Source organism: Lissotriton vulgaris, chromosome 2_1 (assembly GCF_964263255.1).
Source record: "Lissotriton vulgaris chromosome 2_1, aLisVul1.2, whole genome shotgun sequence".
Taxonomy (NCBI): domain Eukaryota; kingdom Metazoa; phylum Chordata; class Amphibia; order Caudata; family Salamandridae; genus Lissotriton; species Lissotriton vulgaris.
The window spans coordinates 387,472,543-387,492,426 of NC_141687.1; the positions used below are offsets into that span (position 1 = coordinate 387,472,543).

Consider the following 19,884-nt stretch of genomic DNA (forward strand, 5'->3'; position numbering starts at 1 on the left):
GACTTTGTGGGAGAGAGAAGAATAGGACATCGATTGAAGAGAGGAGACCAAATGAGGAAAAATAGAGAAAGAAAAGTGGGAGTGAAAGGAAAAGTAAGGAGGGAAAAAAACCTTTAACAAAGGAGGAATATGATAAGGATAAACTAGGAGATCGAGTGGAAATGGACAGAGCTAAGAAAAGGTGTGAGGAGGAGATAAGAGTGGCTTGGAAATGGCAGATAAAGAGGAATTATAGGTAGAATGATTAGGGCACAAGATGCATTGGTGCCCATGCCTAGGGGTGTGAGGAGCCCTCTTGACCTCAGTAATGGGCGTCTTTTAATAGCAATCCAGAAATATGAGGTGGGTGAGTCATTTGTCCTATTAGGCATTAGAGCAAATGGACCCTTACTATGAAACTGATTTTGGTAGCTTGCACACCGCACATCCTTGCATATTAAGTTGTTGCTTATTTTCAGTGCGCGTAGCTTTAACTGCAGTGCATGAAGCACCTTTATTGCCGCACATAGAGGAAAAAAATTAGAGGGAAGAATTTTTGCTATTACCAAATCCTGAATTTCTTCTCCTGCCTCTACAGAAGTTAAATTGGTACACTTAATACCTTCAATGTGTTCAGGCTTATCTTGTCCCCTAGCAGGCCTATCATGCGATTCTGCACCATTTATCTCCATGATGCTACACACTCTAAAGGTCTAGATGAAAGAGCTAATGGGATTTTTAGTAGGACATGAGCTATAGTTTTAGAAGAGACTTGAATACAAGAGCCAACCAATCTTGGTCTACCAATTAAGACCATGCCTATATGTTTCCCTCCAGTCGGAGACCCTTTCTCACAATATGTCCTGCTTTAACAAAGTAAGTACACAAGCCATTCTTTCTTCTACCACGTTTTGATTCGAGGAATAGTATTATGAATATTCCCAGTTTGCATGGGTTTCTCACAGTGTGTTACTACAACTGATTGCACAGGACTGCTGAGAACCTAGCAGCACGCTATCATTAATCTTTCATAGTCTCATTCCTCTTGCTCTGGATCAGTTTGTAGCACAAAATCGATTAACTCATTGGGAGTGTTTGGGTGGTTAACTACCAAAAACAAGCATTGGAAATGCAATAGGTCTCGCATTAGAAAAGTTGTAGCTATTGGTCTTGTAAATGAAAAATATTTTATTTATTTGTTGGTTTTTAAAATAGCTAAATTGATAGCTTTGTCATTTACAAGGCCAATAGTTATAACTTTCGCGAATGTGACACCTATATCATTTGGAATGCAACATGTTTTGTATCTACGTGACTTACATGGCAGCTCTGGTCGTTAGGCCACATCTCTAGAGAGGGGTGAGGGTAAGGGTGTGTGAGGGTGAGTGGGTCCTATGGGTCCTATGTGTGATCCTATGAATATATTGCATTTCATCAAGCCTTCTTTTTCAATTAATCACGAAACCACCTTCAAATACATGAGTTTAGGACGTACGGTAAAACCCTCTTCTGTTTCTTGCAACAGATTATAATGGTGCTCCATCTATAGTAAGAATCTAGCCCACATATAGTATACACATGACAACTGACATGCTTATTTGTTCACTGGTGGCATTTTCGTCATGACAGGGAGCGGTAACATTTCTTACTCCGTGTTTAAAAAGTGAGACTTTTAATAAACGCCCCTCAATCCAGTGAGATCATCTAAAGCACTAAAGAGAAAAGGTTTTGCGCGATAAATAACTACAGATATCTAAACATCAGAGCTTACTATGGTCTCCAGAGATTCTACTAGCTGCATGCCTCCCTCCTTTTCTCTTTCCCTCGACACCCTTAAAGCCACTACCTGAGCGCTGGACCGCGAGGCTGAGAAGCAACAGCTGAGCCACATGCCCGCCAGACATTGGCGCCATTTCCTCACAGAACCGTTGACAGCTATCGACACAACATGCGAAAATCCAACCTCAAGATGGATCACATTGCGCGTGACCTCACGAGCCCGCCCACTTCTGTGACTTGACGGCTCAGGCTGTGACAGCCAGAATGCGCGTGCGCCTCGACGCGTGGGGAAGTTCAGAGGGCGTTTCATTCCGCTTAGGGGTTATCTTTCTTAGTGGGTTACTGCTGCACGATTTAGCGTTTAAAAACGTTTTCTTTTGCGGCGTGAAAGACGATAGAATAGTATGCCAACACGAGTTTCTTGAACAGAGCCATTCGGAAGGGAAGGGTAACTCGGATAACTCGTTGTTTACTGCCTTTGCTACAGTGGGTTGTTTATGTAGAGATTGTTCTCTGAAACGAATTTGAGTTTCCACATTTCAGCTCTGCGTACAGCTTGCAATAGTTTTCATTTGATTAAGGCCGCTGCGTTTTTTTATTTTAATCTAGCATGAAACTGCCAGTCACAGCTTTCACTTCCACCAATTCAGGTATGCTGGGTTTGTACTATGCCCTCCAGGGTTCACACCCAAGAGACTTCTCCAATCAGACCTTGTGTAAGAGCGATTCTGTTGTGCAGCAGTGTAGGTGCTTCGTATTTCCCAGGAGCGGTGAGCCCTGAAGGAGAAAATATATGAACACCAGCTGCCGGAAACAAGCAGTGCCGTAAAATATATTTTTTAAAACAGTACCTTGTTCATAGAGGTGAAGAGTCCTCTGGTCAGTGACTCCGGGGAAAAGGGAGGGGGCGGAGCGGGTAAAAAAAAACAAGACGGAGGGAAGGCAGAGAAGGGGAGGGGGGAGGAGAAATGCGACACGGCGGGCAGGGGAGGGGGCGGAGCAGGGAGAGGGTGTGAAAGCAGCAGGGGCCTGGAGTGCGGCTGAGGGAACAGACGGCGATTCGAAATGCGACACGGCAGGCAGGGGAGGGGGCGGAGCGGGGGTTTGGGAGGGGTGCGCCTGAGGGAAAAGACATGCAAGGCAGCGGCTGGGGGCATGTGCACGCGCTTTTAAGCTCAATGCGCATGCGCATTGAGCTTGAATTTCACGGGCACTGCAAGGAATCGCCACGATTCCTTGCAAGTTGGTTAAAGACTGTTTAAGCCCCCATAGTCTCGCAAGCTCGATGCGCATGCGCCTCGACAGGCGAGACCTAAAAAGGGGGCCTTGACAGGCTGCCCTTAGTACGTGACAGTACATGACCACTGATGCCTCGTCTGTCTATGCCGCTTCAGATTTCAGTTGACTAAACAGAATGATATAGGTAACAATATCTTTGGACCCCTCTATAGGTCAGGAGACCGGCATGTTCTGCTTGTACAGCTCGTCTTCAATCATATACTGCTTTGAATTGATCATTATCCCATTATATTGTTGTAGCAGATGACTTCTATTTAAAATTAAGGCAGTCACCCAGCGAATAGCGTCCTTCTTGAGGTATGACAAAATAAAATAGATTTTAGCTCCATCAGAAGCAAAGTGCTTAGGTTGGGACAAGAAATGTAAATTACACTGCACTAGGAAAGACTGACAACATTGAGGGTCTCCAGTGAATTGTTCTGGTGGTGCCATGCCCAGAGGGGGATGATTACAGCTAGGAGACTGAGTCCCGGAATGGCGACTTAAGCCTAATCAGCAACTGGTGTGAAATTGCTGAACTCCCCTGTGATTAGAGAGATTTGTTTAAATGACCAAGTAAGTCTGTCCATTTATTTCAGGCAGACTTGATATCTTCCTGAATATTTGTAATGGCGGTGCCATGGCCTGCAGGGTGATGAGTTCAGACGACGTCATGCCGGCAGGATCGGCCTGACAAAGTGTTAGGTTTCCCAGGTGTTGTCCAGCTGAGTTTGATGACAGCCCACCCTGCTCCCCAGGGACACAGTGAAATACTAAAAGCAGAACTAAGTACTGGAGTGAAGGGAGAACGGGAGCGAGAGAGGAAAGTGACAGTCACGAGTACTCAGCCTCGTCCCGCACCAGCCTCATGGGTCAGGTCTTTCCGAGTAACCATCACTCAGGCTGACGTTCTCAGGCCCTTTAGGCGCACACTAAAATCTGAATGAAGCCCACTATTCAGCCTGGGTGTCTCAGCGACCCGACCACCACAGGTCAGTTCACCACAGTCTTGTGGGAAAATCGCTCACAGTTCTTCTCTGCTGCCTTCTAGGGAAGGAAACAACTTCTAGAAGACCCTTGGTTGTTCCTGACAGGTGTAGCTCCAAACGTTATCCCTGTCTCCTCCATTTACATATGGTTTTGCAGGTGGCAGCAGTGGACAGGCCTGGAAGCATGTGCACCCCAGCGGGCATATCTGTGATGGCCACGGGAAAGGTTGTGCTCTTCAATGTGTGACTGTGGTCTGTGCTCCACCTCCGTCCAGAATTAATCTACTACCGATGCTGGTTTTTTGGGAGACTCCATCCTTGAACAGAAGCTGCTGTTTCCCTCTGTAGGTTTAAGCCGGGCAGTGCCCTCTCACGACTCAGGCACCTGCCGCTTTCATTGTCTGAAGATGCCATTGATTGCCTCCATATCGACCAGGTGAACCTTAAGAAAATCCAAGCAAAGTGTATCAGTGATGTCATGCTGACAGTCAGCCCAAGGGAAATAGTGGGGATATTATATTCAGCAGGAGGTATTGGGGTGGCAGGAGGGGTGTTGGAAAAGGAGGCACATTTTGTGGATGCACCTGATTGAAAAACTACAAATACGTTCTTTGGGTAGAAAACCATTAGCCAGAGTGATCTTATAAGTGCATCTACTGTCTGTATTCTCATTCCATATGATTCACCACTTCAAAATTCCCCTGTCAAGATTCATCATTTTGTTATTCATTAGCGCCATGCAAACTAGGCCATTTTGTGTTGTTTTTCTTAGAATCAGTTAACCTCATAGATGCTAGTAAACATCCCTCCCCAGTGCTGCGCTGTCCATTGGAACTAGTGCTGAATGGACGTCCAATGGTCGTGCGCAGCACTGGGGAGGTAGTGCTGCCGTCGGCCAACGCACCGACGCAGCACTTAAGGGGTTAACTTGCACTGAAAAAAGACATCACACCCTGAAGTAAATGAGACAGTAAAATATAATGTTCACAGAAGGAAGACATTTAGGCCCCTGTGGAAGCTTTAATTGGATGCAAATGGTGGCATTGACTGGTGGATTGTGTCTAACGTCGTGTTCTTTTACTCCAAAACAACGAACCTTCTCGGTAGTTGTAATTCTAACTGTAGTTGTAATTGCATTTATATAGCGCTTACTACCCCTGACAAGGCATCAAAGCGCTTGTTTCTGTGAGTAGCAGGCTACTCCAGAACCCATCAAGGACTAGTGGTGAATTAGTACAGTGAAATATGAAAGTAATTTGAGTGGAGGATATGTTAGTCAGTTAGTTGGATTGAGGAAGATAGTGGAGGGATAGAAAAGGGAAAAAGGTTTGCATTTCTATAGCCCTTGCTACTCCTGATGGGTGTTAAAGTGCTTTCTCAGCAAGCAGCACGCTATTCTGGAACCCGTAAAGGATTTGTGGTGAATTAGGGTAGTGAAATATGAAAGTAATTCGAGTGGTGAATATGTTAGTCTGTTGTTTGATTGAAAAGGATTGTGGAGAGTTAGAAGAGGGAAAGATTTAGAATGTTTTTTTTTTAGTTCTTAACAGTAGGAGGAGGCTTGGGTGAGTAAAAGGGAGGTGGAGGGGGAAGAGTCAGAGGAAAGGGGTTTATAAAGGCTTGTTTGTGAGATCCAAATAGTAAAAGAGGTATGAGATGATGCAAGGAGGGGTAGAGGATGGAAGAGTCTAGAGAGGGTTATTTTGGGGAGCATAGTTGTAGGATGGGGTTTGGGATGAATGAGATAGTGGACGTAGAGGATATATTGAGAGAGGTATAGGGTTAGAAGTAGGGTAGTGCATTGGAAAGAGTAGTAGAATGAGGTTTGAGATGAGTCAGAGAGTTGAGGTAGAGGATATATTGAGAGTGGCATAGGGTGAGAAAAGGTTAGTGCGTTGGAAATGCTGAATTGGAAGAAAAGTAATAAGTATATAGATTTTTTTGTAATACAATACTGAAGCAATTGTAGATAAACAGTTATATTAAAAGATTTACTTATTTATGCACTTATATACATGATAAAACATAAAATAATGTAACTATCAGTACTATGTACATTTGTTAAGCAGAACTAGCGAATATCTGAATTTTTGAAATCATAATTATTATACACATTTATGTAAAGCAATACACATATGTAGGTACATATCTATAGTCCAAATAAATGTTTTATACAGAGAAATATGCTGTATATTTCTGTTTGCGTGTGGTGGTTATGTGGGGAAGAGCCAATTCTTGAGTCGTTTTCTGAAGATGAGGTGGTTATCCATGGTTCTTATGTTGGGCGATAAATAGTTCCACAGTTTGGCTGCTTGAACACAGAAGTATGTGCAACCCATGGTTTTTTCTTGTATCTTGGGATTTTAAGGTGTGGTGTCAATCTAGAGCGGAGGTTCCTATGTTGAATGTGTTTTGTGATTTTATTCCTCATGATGAGCGGTCCCGTTCCATGTATCGCTTTGTTGGTGAGACAAAGCAGCTTGAACGAGGATCTTCTGGCAACCGGTAACCAATGCAGGGCTTTTAAGGTAGGGTTTATATGTAAGAGTAGTCTGGCAGCCAAGTTCTGAATCAGTTTTAGTCTTTTCATAGTCGTTAAAGGTGATCCGTGGTAGAGGCTGTTGACGTAATCAAGTTTGGACAAAACAAGAGAGATGGTAGCTTGGACCTTGTGTGGAAATTCCAGATGGGGGGAAATTTGCTGCATAGTTTTTATAGTAATAAAGCTTAATGTTGCTTGTTTGTCCACTTGTGCATTCATTGATAGCTTGGAGTCCATGGTCATTCGAAGGTTTCTTACTTCCTTCGATACTTTAGGCAGTGTTCCCAGATCATCAGGCAAGTTGGTGAGTGGGTCATAATTTTTCCAATCATCACTTGTGAGTATTTCCGTTTTGGAAGCACTCAATTTGTGATGACACCACGTCGGCTCTGAGACAACTGAAAATTTGCGAGTTTCCAATGTCTTTGGGGCTTTCCAGTTGAAGGAGTATTTGCGTGTTATCTGCATAGTAATAGCACTTGAGGTGAAATTGATTGATCAGTGCCGGTAATGACTTCATGTAGATGTTGAAAGGTATGGGCAAGATGATAAAGCCTTGAGGGACCCTTGCTTCTGTGAAGTATGGTTTGGACGAGAAAGGGGATATGGATGAAATTAGTTCTGTTGCGAAGGTAGGGTGTGATACAGTCTAGAGCAGTTCTCTCTATTCCGCCTTGGTAGAGCCTTTGTATCAGTGTCACGGTCAACCGTGTCAAAGGCAGCAGAGAGATCCAAGATAAGTACCGTAGCAACCCCGTTGTGGTCAGCAGTGCTCTTCAGGTCATCCCAGATGGCAACGAGGGCAGATTCTGTGCCTCTTCCTGGACAAATGGCCACTATACTACTCTAGGAATGGTCCTATGGCACAATGCACAGAATGCTACCTACAGGTCAAGGCACAGCATCTACAAGCATTACTCTGAAAATGCAGGCCCCAGCTCTGATGTGCGGGCCAGGCCAAGCATCTTTGAAACATCTTATACAGCTGTCAAAATAATGTTGCCATACAATCCATTTATACCTGCAAGAATAGATTTTGATGTGTGGCCAGTATTCTCGATTCACATGCAGCCATGTGCGTGCCATCTCTTGAGGGAGTCCTCAGAAAGGAATATACACTAGTATTGCCTTGATTTATTTTGCTACCTCATCTCTTTGTGTGCTAAATTGATCCATGTGCCTCACTAGGACTGCCAAAGCATCGAGGGCCCGAGTGTGAGAAAAAGGTGATCAAGTAATCACAAAAAAGCAGTTGCTTCCAAATTGTCTTCCAGCACTGCTGCAATCAACCAAAAATGATGCAAGTCAGTGAATGGTAAAGTGTATGCCCTGAGCAGCACTTTAAAAGTAATGTTCATCTCCAGTACTTTAAATGCACTGGTGTCCGTAAAATGTAATTTGCATAGCCATCTTTCTAGATATAAAACGTATTTTCATTAAAGCATTGTTCAGGTAAAGTCGGCTCTAGTGTTCAGAACCCCATAATGTAAATGTGCTCTAAAGGTGTTACGAAAAGGCACCTAAATTCTAATGTTATCCTCATACATATGCACATGTATTGTGGACGTGACTCTAAAATGTTCAGATATAATTGTGCAAACCTGCTCTTTATGTATCCCTACTTGCTGTTGACTCCTGTTACTGGTTAGAATATGGAACAATTCAAAGCTTCCTTCTATAAAGATATTAAATAGCTTTTATCCAGTTCCACCGGTATCTCACATTGTGCTAAATATTTTGGCTGTTTTTGCACCTTTATAAAATTTTTATAGATCACTCCTTTACTTCCCATTACCAGGTAATTTGTGCCGATGTACAGGGTACAGGCCAATAGTAGATGGATGCAAGACCTTCTGTAATGTAAGTAGATCACAGTTCTTAATCGGCATTTTATATCCATTGTGCATGATATGTTACCAGCCACATCTGGTGTAGAACGCAACTACTGGATATGAGCCACTGTTTCATAACGACTGCCATGCAACTGAAGCTAACTTGTCACAGGCTTGTCTCAAATCTCAATCTTGACCATCCCACTCATGTCTCATGCAGGAATTTTTGCATTGCAACACCTCAAGAGAAAGACTGCAAATACGTATGCCAAGGTTGAATAAAGACTGAATTTAGAGTTGTGTGCTGTTGAAAAATCCAATCTATGGAGAAAGGGGTACATTTAATGGAAAATTAGCGATGGCATATTCTTCTCCCCCCCACACCCCCACAGGGATCTAAGGTGCAGGACTCCCACCATCATCTTCTCTTGATTTACCACTGCTCCCCGAATAGTTTAATGTTCACTGAACACCCTGCACCAAATCAAGCCCTAAGGACCTCCTTTAGAGTTGGGAGGGACCTGAAAATCCTTTAGTTTCAGTCTGAAACTCGAAATGCCGAGTAGAATCCACCAGCTGAGTTGACTCCAAGTCATATTCCAACAGTGGAGGAATTCCAGCCGGTGGATTGAACTCTGTATTTAGATATCCCACAGAATTTGGAGGATTTCCAGCTCCCCCCCAAACTCTAAAAGAGGCCAATAGTCTTTTTCGGCTTCTTCCAGCCTCCTTTCTTTCCGAGTTACATTTCGGGTGGGATATCGAGATAATATGAAGAACAAAAAAAGGTCAACAAGGCCTCGGTAACTGAGCTGTGGTACTTAAATGTCCATCTCATTATGTTTGCACAAATATTGGTTTTAAAGTTGTGCATGGGAAATAGAATACACAGTCCACTTCCAGAATCGTCAGTTTTTGTGTAGTAACATTTCGGAGTAAGAGTCTAGTTTAGTTATCGGATAATTCCTCAGTTGGACTCTATGTTCACTATGTATAAATAGGGCTTCTTGGGCAAGATAAATTAGGGCTGTTCCTAGGGGAGTGAAGGCTATACAGTACGCCAGGCCCCTGCTTCCTCCATCTGCACAATTGGGCAAGAAGCCCAAATGTTAATGTTTTAACTGTTAACAACATTATGCTAGCCCTTTTCCCAAATTTTACCACAGATACGAGTGTGCGCCAGAGAGTGCAAAGGTACACAAATGTGTTTAGATGAAATGTGAACACAGAGATTGTTAGCAGTCAGTCAAAGCAGTATGTAAAGTATCTTAAGTGTGTGCCTTCAGCAGGGCCCCCGAGTATTGTATTATTTTCATGTATTCCTTTTTCAGCCTTCATTTAGCAGGGTCTCCAAACTACAGCCCGTAGGCCACAGCCAGCCCGCTACAAGTTTTTGTCCGGCCCTCAATAACTTTAGCATTAATGGGCTAAAATATAATTTCTTTGTTGTTTTCCAAAGTCCCGCATTCCGAGATCTAAGGGAAGTATATATCAAATTCCTTTGGCAGCATGTAGGTGGCTGCAAAGCCTCTTGAATCTTTAAAATTAATTAAAAAAAAATAATAGCCTGCATTCTCTATCTACAGTTAAGTAATTGATTTTTTTGTCTGAGCATTTGCTAATATTTGAAATTTGTATTCATTATACATCATTTCTTAGTTTAAGCACGTCATTGTTCCTTTGTAATTGTCACATTTCTCATTTGTTATGAATCATATCAGGCTGATTGCAAAAATGATCCAAGTAGAGCTTGCTCATTCATTTACATTTTATTCATTCATTCATTTATAGAACAGTTTTTTTTCCGGCCTGGAGTAAAAAAGTACTCGCTTTTTATTAATGTGATCTCCTTTAATTTAAGCATTCAGTACCTCAGTATTTGAATTTCATTAAAGCTCTTCGGTTGTTGGGTGGTGCTGACTTTGGATGCTGTTGAGCAATTGAAAATTGAAGCTGGCCTGAGCACCACCCCTTGCCAGTTGCAGCTTCAAGTCACGTTTTCATTTCAAGGCAGTCTTACATTTTCTTGCCTCTCTCTGTTAGAAACTGGACTGTTGTCAGGCATCGAAAAATGAGGATTGCTGCATGAATCAACAAGTGGAGGAGGCCTCACAATCTGGGAAGGATGTTACTGTAAGTTTATTTTTCACTGTCCCCTTTTAACGCTGAACCTCTTAAGTGGCAGGTACCAGTTTAAGGACACCCTAAAATTACATTTTCTCCAGACAAGAATGGCCATTTTCATTTTACTGGGGATTTGTAGCATTCCAGCATGCCTTCTGCAGGCTCCTTCAGTGTGGTAGTGTGTGCTTTGTCTAGACACCAACTGCAGAGCTCTCCTTAGCCAAGCACCAGCACCAGCACCTGATATTTGAACCGTAACATGAGGATTTCCATGCGTGCCATTCTGGTAAAGTCTTCAGTTGTTGCATTTGTTTGGATGTGGGTTTGCCTTCCAAAGTTTGGGTCTTCGTCCCAAAGAGCTGGTTCTCTCTGCTCTTAAGGTAGATCACAATTCTGCTAACTCTCTGCAAGTGCCAGCAGCTGATTCTGTTACCAGTGGTTCCTTAGCATCCAAATGACAGGTGTGAGAGGGTAAGTGTGAGTGCAGTGATGAATATCTGCAAAGTAAGTCAGATACCAGGAAATAGACAAAGAAACATCTTTAGGATATTTTCGTAGGACAGCAGAAATGAAACATTCTTAACAAAATACCATCAATACACAACTTCAGACAATTCAAAAAATATTTTTACATGATGTGTTTTACACCCCCCTCTCCCCAAACCAAACTTTGTACAAGTTTATAGTATGGTTATACAGTGTTCTAATTTTTTACCATTTTTGGGAAAATGTAGCTCCCCACATAGGTATTTATGTTGCATCAGTCATTTGTGGAATTTAAAGATGAGGACTTTGTAGGGGAATTTAGAGAGAAATTGTATAGAATGTTATAGGTTTATCAGGTTTGGTTTGGGTTTTAATTTAAGGCTTTGGGTCGTATCTAACCAGCATTGGCAAAGCCAAACGGTCTTGGCAATGCGAGAGCTTTTGGCTTTGTAAATGTGTTTCAGCATTACCTGGCCAGATGGTAAATGTTCCCCAGGCAGAGGCAGGACCCAAACGCCCACAGATGATGTACTGTTACTCCTTTATGTAACCGCAGGCATACCTGAAAAAGGCAACCCAAATTGAATTTACCATTTGATAAAGAGAAAACCACGACATGAAATGTGTCAATTGCCTTTAATGAGTGCCGCCAAAATTACCTAGTAAAATCATCGTACTTATGTTGATCACCTCTCAAGAATAGAAGGGAAACATCCATTACAACACAGTCATTACATCGCAGCTGTTACAACGCAGCTGCCTTTACATTGTATGCCATTACAATGCATTCATTACAATGCATGTCACTACAATGCATGCCATTACAATGCAAACCATTACAGTACATGCCATTACAACACATTATAAGATAGGTAATGGTGTTTTTTTTTGTTTTAGGGTGGGTATGGGTTTTGGGGTAGATGGGAATAATCATTTTTACCCCTACGCTATCCAACAGTTTCCCTACTGTTGCACTCACTTGAGTTGAAATAGTAATTTTTACCCCTAAACTATCCATCGCTTATCCTACTGTTGCACTCACTGCGTACCCCTACACTATCCAACACTTAACCTACTATTACCCTAAAAGTATTATGCATTGTAATGGTATGTGTTGTAAAGGTATGCGTTGTAATGGAGTGCGTTTTAATGGTAGTTTTAAAAAATGCGTTGTAATAGCATGCGTTGTAAAATCATGCGATGTAATGGTAGTTGCAATGTAAAAACCGCTTTGTAAAAGCATGCGTTGTAAATGTTTGCATTTTAACATAATATATTCAAATAGAAGCCCGTCTGCCTTAGTGCAACTCATCACTCGCGGCCGGCATGACTCACGGGTGGGGGTGCTCGTGGGGCCTCTCGCGGGGGTTCGCGCAGAGGGTAATTAATAAATAAATAAACGTACCTTCCCCGGTCATGCGCAGTCTCGGCTCTGGCCGGGTCCTTTATTTTCCTAGAACAGGAAGCAGGTAGCCTCGCTCTCCTCCCCTAAACCTATCACAATGCTGCAATGGCAGCGTTGTGATTAGCTGGGATGCCAACCACACAGGAGTCTATGGGGAGAACATTTTCTCCATGAAGGCTGCATGCAGCCTACATGGAGAAAATGCAGAGTGCGTATGAGTGATTTGGTCAGCCCTGGGGCCGACCAAACAGTCAGCACCCTCAGAGTGAGTAAGCCACTCCTCCCCTGGAATCCAGCAGACCCGACCACCTGCCCGCCTGCAACCAAATCCTTCTGCTTTCTCGCAGTGCCAGGACATCCGGGGCCAAGGAGAACGTGACACACTACAGGATTGGTCCTGGATAGCAAAAACCATAAATAGAAAAAGGGAGCCCCTCTGACAGAGACTAGATCAGGGAACAAATATTTCAAACCTAAAATGTTGCTCCTGGAACATTAACAGCCTTGGAATTAAAACAGCGGACTGGGCTCTGCTGAAGTACCTTCAACAATTTGATTTAATTCTGCTCCAAGAAACGTGGCTGGCAGACCCACGTCACCTGCTAGGCTTCAAAACATACCACCTCTCAGCAACTCAAATTTCTGTCATCTTAGGGGATCTACGCCTCGATTAAAACCATAACCACTGTCAAACAGAACTAACCAAACTAATTACCGAGATGGCAACTTCAAACTTCGTCTCCGGTGATTTTAATATGTTCCTCACAGGGAGTGGCGACTTAGACAGGCCGGTAGGAGACTAACACACAGCATGGGAGATCCCTCTTCAGGACAAGTGCAAGTGGGGCAAGCCGAAAAAAACCTCCAAAGAACTGTTGAAGGACCTAGAAAGCTTGTCCTTGGTAGCAATAACGGTCGATTTAAGGGGATCGTCCCCAAGCTGCAACTTTCCACAATGCGCTTGCCGACACCAGAACAGCCTATACTTTTTCGTCTTTACTACTTTATCATCTGATAAAAGACTTTAGGATCAGAATACAAGACCACAGCGATCATCAACCGCAAGAGTTCACACTTGCCACACAAGGAACAGCGCTCACTTACCCAACTGCTGATTTATGTACAAACGCTACATATAGCCATAGGAGAATAAAATGTAATACACGAAATCCAGTAAAACTCATGGCAGAGTCAAAAAAATAGTGGGATGATAAAAAACTACAACATGACAACATCCTATCAGCCTGGGAATGCTGTACTGAAAGCTTTGGCCCATATAACCGTAAAGCAATCTTGACAAAACCTGAGAAAAAACCAAACAAGCACCACTGAGCAGGCCTGCAAACAAACAAAGAATTCAGTTATCGGGAACCCACCATGCCGAGCTGAGATAAATAAGGGGCGAAATAAACAAGCAATGCGTAACCTCCGTCAAAGTCGCCCTGCCGATAAGACACGGCTGGAATTAAGGAAACTCAGGGCCCGGAAAAATAAAATCATTTGATTAGCGAAAAAAGAAACCACGGAAACAACATGGACAAAACTGCTACATGATGCAGAACAGCTTAAGCAGACAGTCAAAAGCATAGAGAACCCAACGGCACCAGGAATTAATTTACATATAACGGAGGATGCCTGGGTAAAATATCTACAGGGTAATTTTAACACGGAAGATGGCAAAAACACACAAGATAAAGTTGCACATCAGAGCGAGTGGCAATCCCTAAACATAGTGGCCCACAGCCTACACCCTTCTTCTCACTTAAAACGAATGTGGACAGAATCTCAAAAAGCCGATACGAAGGAGTACCTGGCCCCAACGGGCTACCCCAAAAGTATACAAGCAGGACACAACCTATTGGGCCGGAGCATTACTACCAGTCTTTTACAATAGAGCTGGAAGAATCCCAGATTCCTGGAAAGGATCGATCATCTCACCTATCCACAAGAAAGGTAGCAAGAATGAACCAAAAAACTATAGACTCATTGCGCTAATTGACATTGAGGCAAAATATTATGCCAGCCTACTACTCGCAAAATTAACTGAGTGGGCAGGGGAAAACGATATAATCCCAATCAACCAAACAGGCTTTCAGACAAACCTGGGGACAACTACAAACATTCTCACTCTCTCACTTTTAATTGATGCCACAAAAGCAATGAACAAACCTTTATTTGTTTGTTTTATCAACTACAAAGCTGCTTTTCATTGCGTTAACCGAGGGAAACTGTGGGCTAAGCTATCCGGGTGGAAAATAGCTCCAACCCTTCTGAACCAGCTAATCCTGCTCCACTCCAAGACATGGGTTCAAATTAAGCTGGGGTCCGGCGACAGTCTGTCGAGGAGGATTCTGACCACTAAGGGGCTAACACAGGACTGTGTTCTTGCCCCCACCCTGTTTAGCCTTTTCGTGTCAGACCTCTAAAATGAACTGGATAATTGTCCTCACCGGTAAACAACTTTACAATGCAACTTTAACCACGCAGTGCCTTTACGGCGCAACTTTTACAACGCAAACCATTACAACGCATTGCGCTGGGGGGCGCTCTAGGATAGGGAATAGGTTTAATTTACTATCCAACACCTTCCCTACTATCCACGGGGACTGGAGTTGGAATAGTAAATTAAACTATTCACTATCCAGCGCCCCAAAGCACTATGCGTTGTAAAGGCATGCGTTGGAAAAACCGTGTTGTAAAGTCATGCGTGGTAAAAGCATGCGTTGTAACGTCATACATCCGTCATCACCACGCCCCAAACTTGGGTTGGCCTGTCACTTTCAAACCTACTATACGCTGATGACTTGATACTGATCAGCCAAACCCCAGTTGGTCTGCAGCACTTGATAACTGTCACAAGCAACTTTGCCATAAAGAACGGATTAAGCATAAACCATGAGAAATCCAAAGTAATGATCTTTCACCAACGAAGCACAAAGAACCAACTCAGATGGTGGCTGGGAAGTAGACAACTGGAGATGGTTAAAAGTTACAAATGTCTGGGAATTATCTTTGATAGCATGGGGACGTACCACCAACAAAAAGTGGCTATTCAAGGAAGAGGAACCATTCTGGCTGTTATGCTAAAAAACATCAAGCACAAAATAATTAACCCCAATCTTATCCCTCTACTGGAAGTACTCCGGGCAAAGCTTCTATCTACAATCGCGTACGGCAGCAAATCAATGAGAGGGAAAGAGGAAATAACTCTGGATATGTTTGTCTCCAAAGTTGCTAGAATAATATTCAATTTCCCACAATACACTTCTTCAGCACAAATAAGGCTGGAGCTTGGCCTACAGCACAAATAAGGCTGGAGCTTGGCCTACAAACGCAGCAAATAGCAAGGAAGTGTGCTTATGCCAAATGCTGGTACAAAAAAAAGAGTGCAAAGTCTGGCTCCTTATACTCATACTTGTGGAAAGAGATTAGGAAAACTGACTGCGCTATAGTTTATCTTCAGTCAGGATTAAGGCTACTTGCTTTACAGACTTGTGGAAATCCGGACTTCCTCATAATAGTTTTAAAGCCTTGGTGAACAAATCGGTGAAGATTATTTCCCTAGAAAAGGACAAAACAGACATAAATAAGAGGGCACACACCTGGTTTGTGATTCAGAGCTATTCCGGAAGCGTTCCTCCGCCATATTTAAGTACAAGCTTCTCGAGAAATATGAAGGAAAGCCTTCTGGCAATGAGGCTGGGGATTCTACCGGCAAAACCACACTTACCGCCATGGAAACGCACACATCGAGCCCCCAACTACAGACTATGTGATAACCCCAAAGAGGATGTCCTACATCTATTGTGCCTCTGTAAGAGCTTAGATCTTGAACGAAGACTGCTTCTAAAGACGCGTCTGAACAAAAATCTAATACGGTCATGCAGACAGGCAGTGAAGGCCTGCTTCGAGGGGGATGACGTCCGGCTAGCCTGTAGCTTTGTACATTTTATAAAAATGTTAATAACTGAACTAAACCTTGGCAATCCCTAACTAACTGGCTTGTATCCTAGGTTGCTGCTAACTTATCTGGTATCCGTTCACTGGGAAGGACCAATTTTAGACTTACCTTTAACCTGGCAAGGATTTTATATTTAATCACACAGATACTTGAGCCTAGGTGAACTTTAAGGAGGATAGTCCCACAGCAGTCATTGTGTGCTTAAACATGATACACATATTAACATATATCTTCAGTACTGTGTGCAAATTTTATAATTCTATATTTTATGAAACCACTGCGATTTTAACAGATTGAGCACTGTTTTACGTTATATGTGTTTTTACATGGAGCTTGCTAAGATTTTTATTATTCAAACAATAAAGATTACTTACTTATTTAATGCAAGTAAGAAAATTAGCCTCCTTACCTTTGTCTGCGGTATTGAAATATACCCATTATTTGGGTGTAGAGCGTTCCTCAGACCCTTGGGTTCCTGTACAACTGCACCTGCTGCACTGTTAACAGGTATGCCGCTGTCCCTTACCATAAAGTTATGACTTTGTGCAATCCTATACTATTTTCATATGTCTCATGGTTTTTAAGTTCATGCCGCACTGTTTGCTTTTGTTTTTAAGCATGTATTTGTGCAAGAATACCAGTGGATCAAGTGATCAAGTGGGGGGGAGGCAGAGAGTACATTTAATTTACCAATTTCCACAGCCCTTGTTACTGCAGCTACAAGAATATCTCATACTTCACTCAACAGATTGTAAGACCTTACTTCCTTTGTAGTGAAGGTTATGTGTGAAGGATTGCAGAGATTACTGATTTATCGATAACCTCATAATCACTGGTTTGTTTAGATTAGAAGATCCTCCATTACATTTTGTGAATATGCACATTGAATAAGTCCATTCTTATTTCAAGGTCTACCCTCCATGTGGGTGCCAGCCAGTGCTTTTTTTGTCTTAAAATAAGCTCCCAAAGTTCCGCTCACAAGCCTACAGCCAGTGCTATCAAAGATCTGGGTGCCGGATGTCAAGGCAGAATGGTTTTGAATCCACCTCATGCCTTTATTTAGCCACCAGGCCCTCCTCACTCTTTCTCTCACTCTTTCCGGCTTCTTTTTATCCCCTATTTCTCCCTTCATCACTGTTTTCCTTCTTTCCCCTTGTGTTTTTTCTTTTTCTTGCTCTTGGTGAAATTCTGATGAAGAAAAATAAGTGCTGGGCCCCAAAAATAAGTGCTAGTGGGTTCTTCCTTTTAGCACTGGTTCAAATTAAGCCCTGGTGCCAGCCCATCTACTCAACAAATGTGTTGGACTATGTTGAAATTAGGACTGCCTCATTCTTTCCTTGCTAGGGACATGGTAAGTCGCCACCCACCTTCCTTGGCTTGATTAATAATCTAAATAATGTAGGTCGACATCATCAAATCTTGTCCTCGATGCAGAGGCTAGGAACTCACTGGATCTGAATTTATTCTTTGAGCTGTACACACACACACAGTAATAACGAGTTAACTATTTTCAATTAGAATTAGAATTATTGCAGTATGCAGATCAGCTAGGCAGGGAAATGTAACTTGACCTTTCGCAGTGCTGAAAAGCTATTTTGAATGTCATGGCCCAATTCAGTTGTGGGCCACACCCAAGCGCACAATGCCCATTGGGCTCAAAGGGCTTCAGCCCGGATTAGACAGCTTCCTGGGCACACACACAGCCATACCCGAGTACTTCACAGGTCTTTAAAAGACCATTTACTTGCTAACGAGGCTTTGTTGTGTTTTCACCCCTTCTTAGAGCCCCTGCATCTCCACTCTGCATATTGCTGGAAGAATCAACCCCCCACTCCCCGAAATTTGGCTCTAGTTGCACCTCTGGCCACACCTCTCATCCGAGGGCCCCTTGTGTTCAAGTAGTGCACACCGCTTGTAGAGGTACCATGGTGATCACGAGATTACCTTGTAAATCTGTGTCACTGCGAGTGTGAAGAACTATTAGCACAAAGGCAGGGTCAGTCACGCGAGCGTGGGATTGACTGGTCTCTCAGAGGCTCCTCCCTCTTCATAGAAGAATCACACCCCGCCCACGAGTCTGTTCCCCTTGAGAGACAGGGTTTCATGGTGATCCAAATTGTAAGCTGCTGCGTGACTGCAGGCGCTTGCGCGGACGCACACTCATCACGTCACCCACCTGCAGGGAGCTGAACTATGGTCCACATAAAAACACCGTCCTTTGTACTCTTCCCGCTCGTTAATCGACCCTCACATCATATACTATACAAAGCTTGTAAAAAAAAAGTATGTTCTTTTCAGTTTAAAGTTGGTATAAGTCACTAATAATGCTGTAATAAATGGGCTCTCATGCACAATAAAGCATCCGTACATGGTTAAAGGTGTGTAAACATCACTGTACAGCCTTGCCCGTGTGAGAGGCTTTTTACAGGTACCGACCTTGTATCCATTTGGCATACGACTTTATTGAAGGGCAAGCAAGCTGCGACACAGTCAGTTGGCCACTTATTTTCCCATGCTGTTCCTGCTTTGTTGAAGATGAGCAGATCACTGTGTTGTCACCCTGTACTGATGTAGTCCTGCGACTCACTTCTTGGTGGTAACTGTGCTGCATAGTTTGCCACACCATTCTCTGCACCCTGGCATAAAATAGATTCTTGTTATTTGGCTCTCAATGGCAAAGCTTTTTTAGATATAAAGGATTAGGGTGACACTTATTATAGGCCATTGCTTCTTCAAGGCCAGCAGGGCTTGGGGCAAGTCTGTCGCACAATTACCTTATGACCAGGGCAAAAGTCCCAAAGAATAAGTGGAGTGGCTAACCAAGTTAGGCAGTATGCAAGTGACATCATGGCATGTGACACAGCAGTGTGTGACAGCGCAGGCGGCATCACAGGAAGTGGCATCACAGCACATGACCTCACAGGAAGTGACATCAGATCTTAAGACCTCACATATGTTTTGCAGCTCTATCACGAGTATATTTCAGCGCATTACAATATTCAACAAATTAGATTTCGCGTTTGGGTTGTGCCAAAAGATTGAACCAAACCTGATGCAAAATCTGGACCTCAACGTAAACACTTGGGGGCATATTTATCAAATTACCATGCAGCGCAGCAGGCCACCTAGCTGCGCTGCGTGAAAGGGAAAGGGCAGGAATGCACTGTATTTAACATTGTACAGCACATTCCTGCTATGCCTGTGCTGGCACACAAACTCCTGCCTGGCCCCAACGCAGGCATCCTTGCACCACGGTGCCTGCGTTGTAGACAGGATTGTTTTTGTGCAGGAAGGAACACCTTTCTGCACAAAAACAATCCTCAGAGGCGTTTTCATCTTTCTAATTGTGCTGCAGAAAGCAGCACACCTAGAAAGAGGGCAAAACTAGGAGAAATAAACATATTTCTCCTTGTGACACCTCTTGTGGAGAGGCGTAGCAGTTTGACACATTCCCGGGTGTACCACTAATGGTAAATCGGATAATGCACCAAAATACATAGGTGGATGCA

General features: G+C 43.2%; 1 protein-coding gene across 1 annotated transcript in view; it reads left to right on the forward strand.

Annotated features, from left to right (window-relative positions):
• The window catches only part of AOX1 (aldehyde oxidase 1), a 504,603-nt gene that overhangs the window by 63,196 nt on the left and 421,523 nt on the right, over nucleotides 1-19,884 (forward strand). Inside the window, exons 6-7 of the mRNA XM_086955224.1 lie at nucleotides 8,366-8,427; nucleotides 10,443-10,532. Of these exons, the coding sequence (XP_086811350.1) occupies nucleotides 8,366-8,427; nucleotides 10,443-10,532 (152 nt within the window). The remainder of the gene's footprint in view (nucleotides 1-8,365; nucleotides 8,428-10,442; nucleotides 10,533-19,884) is intronic.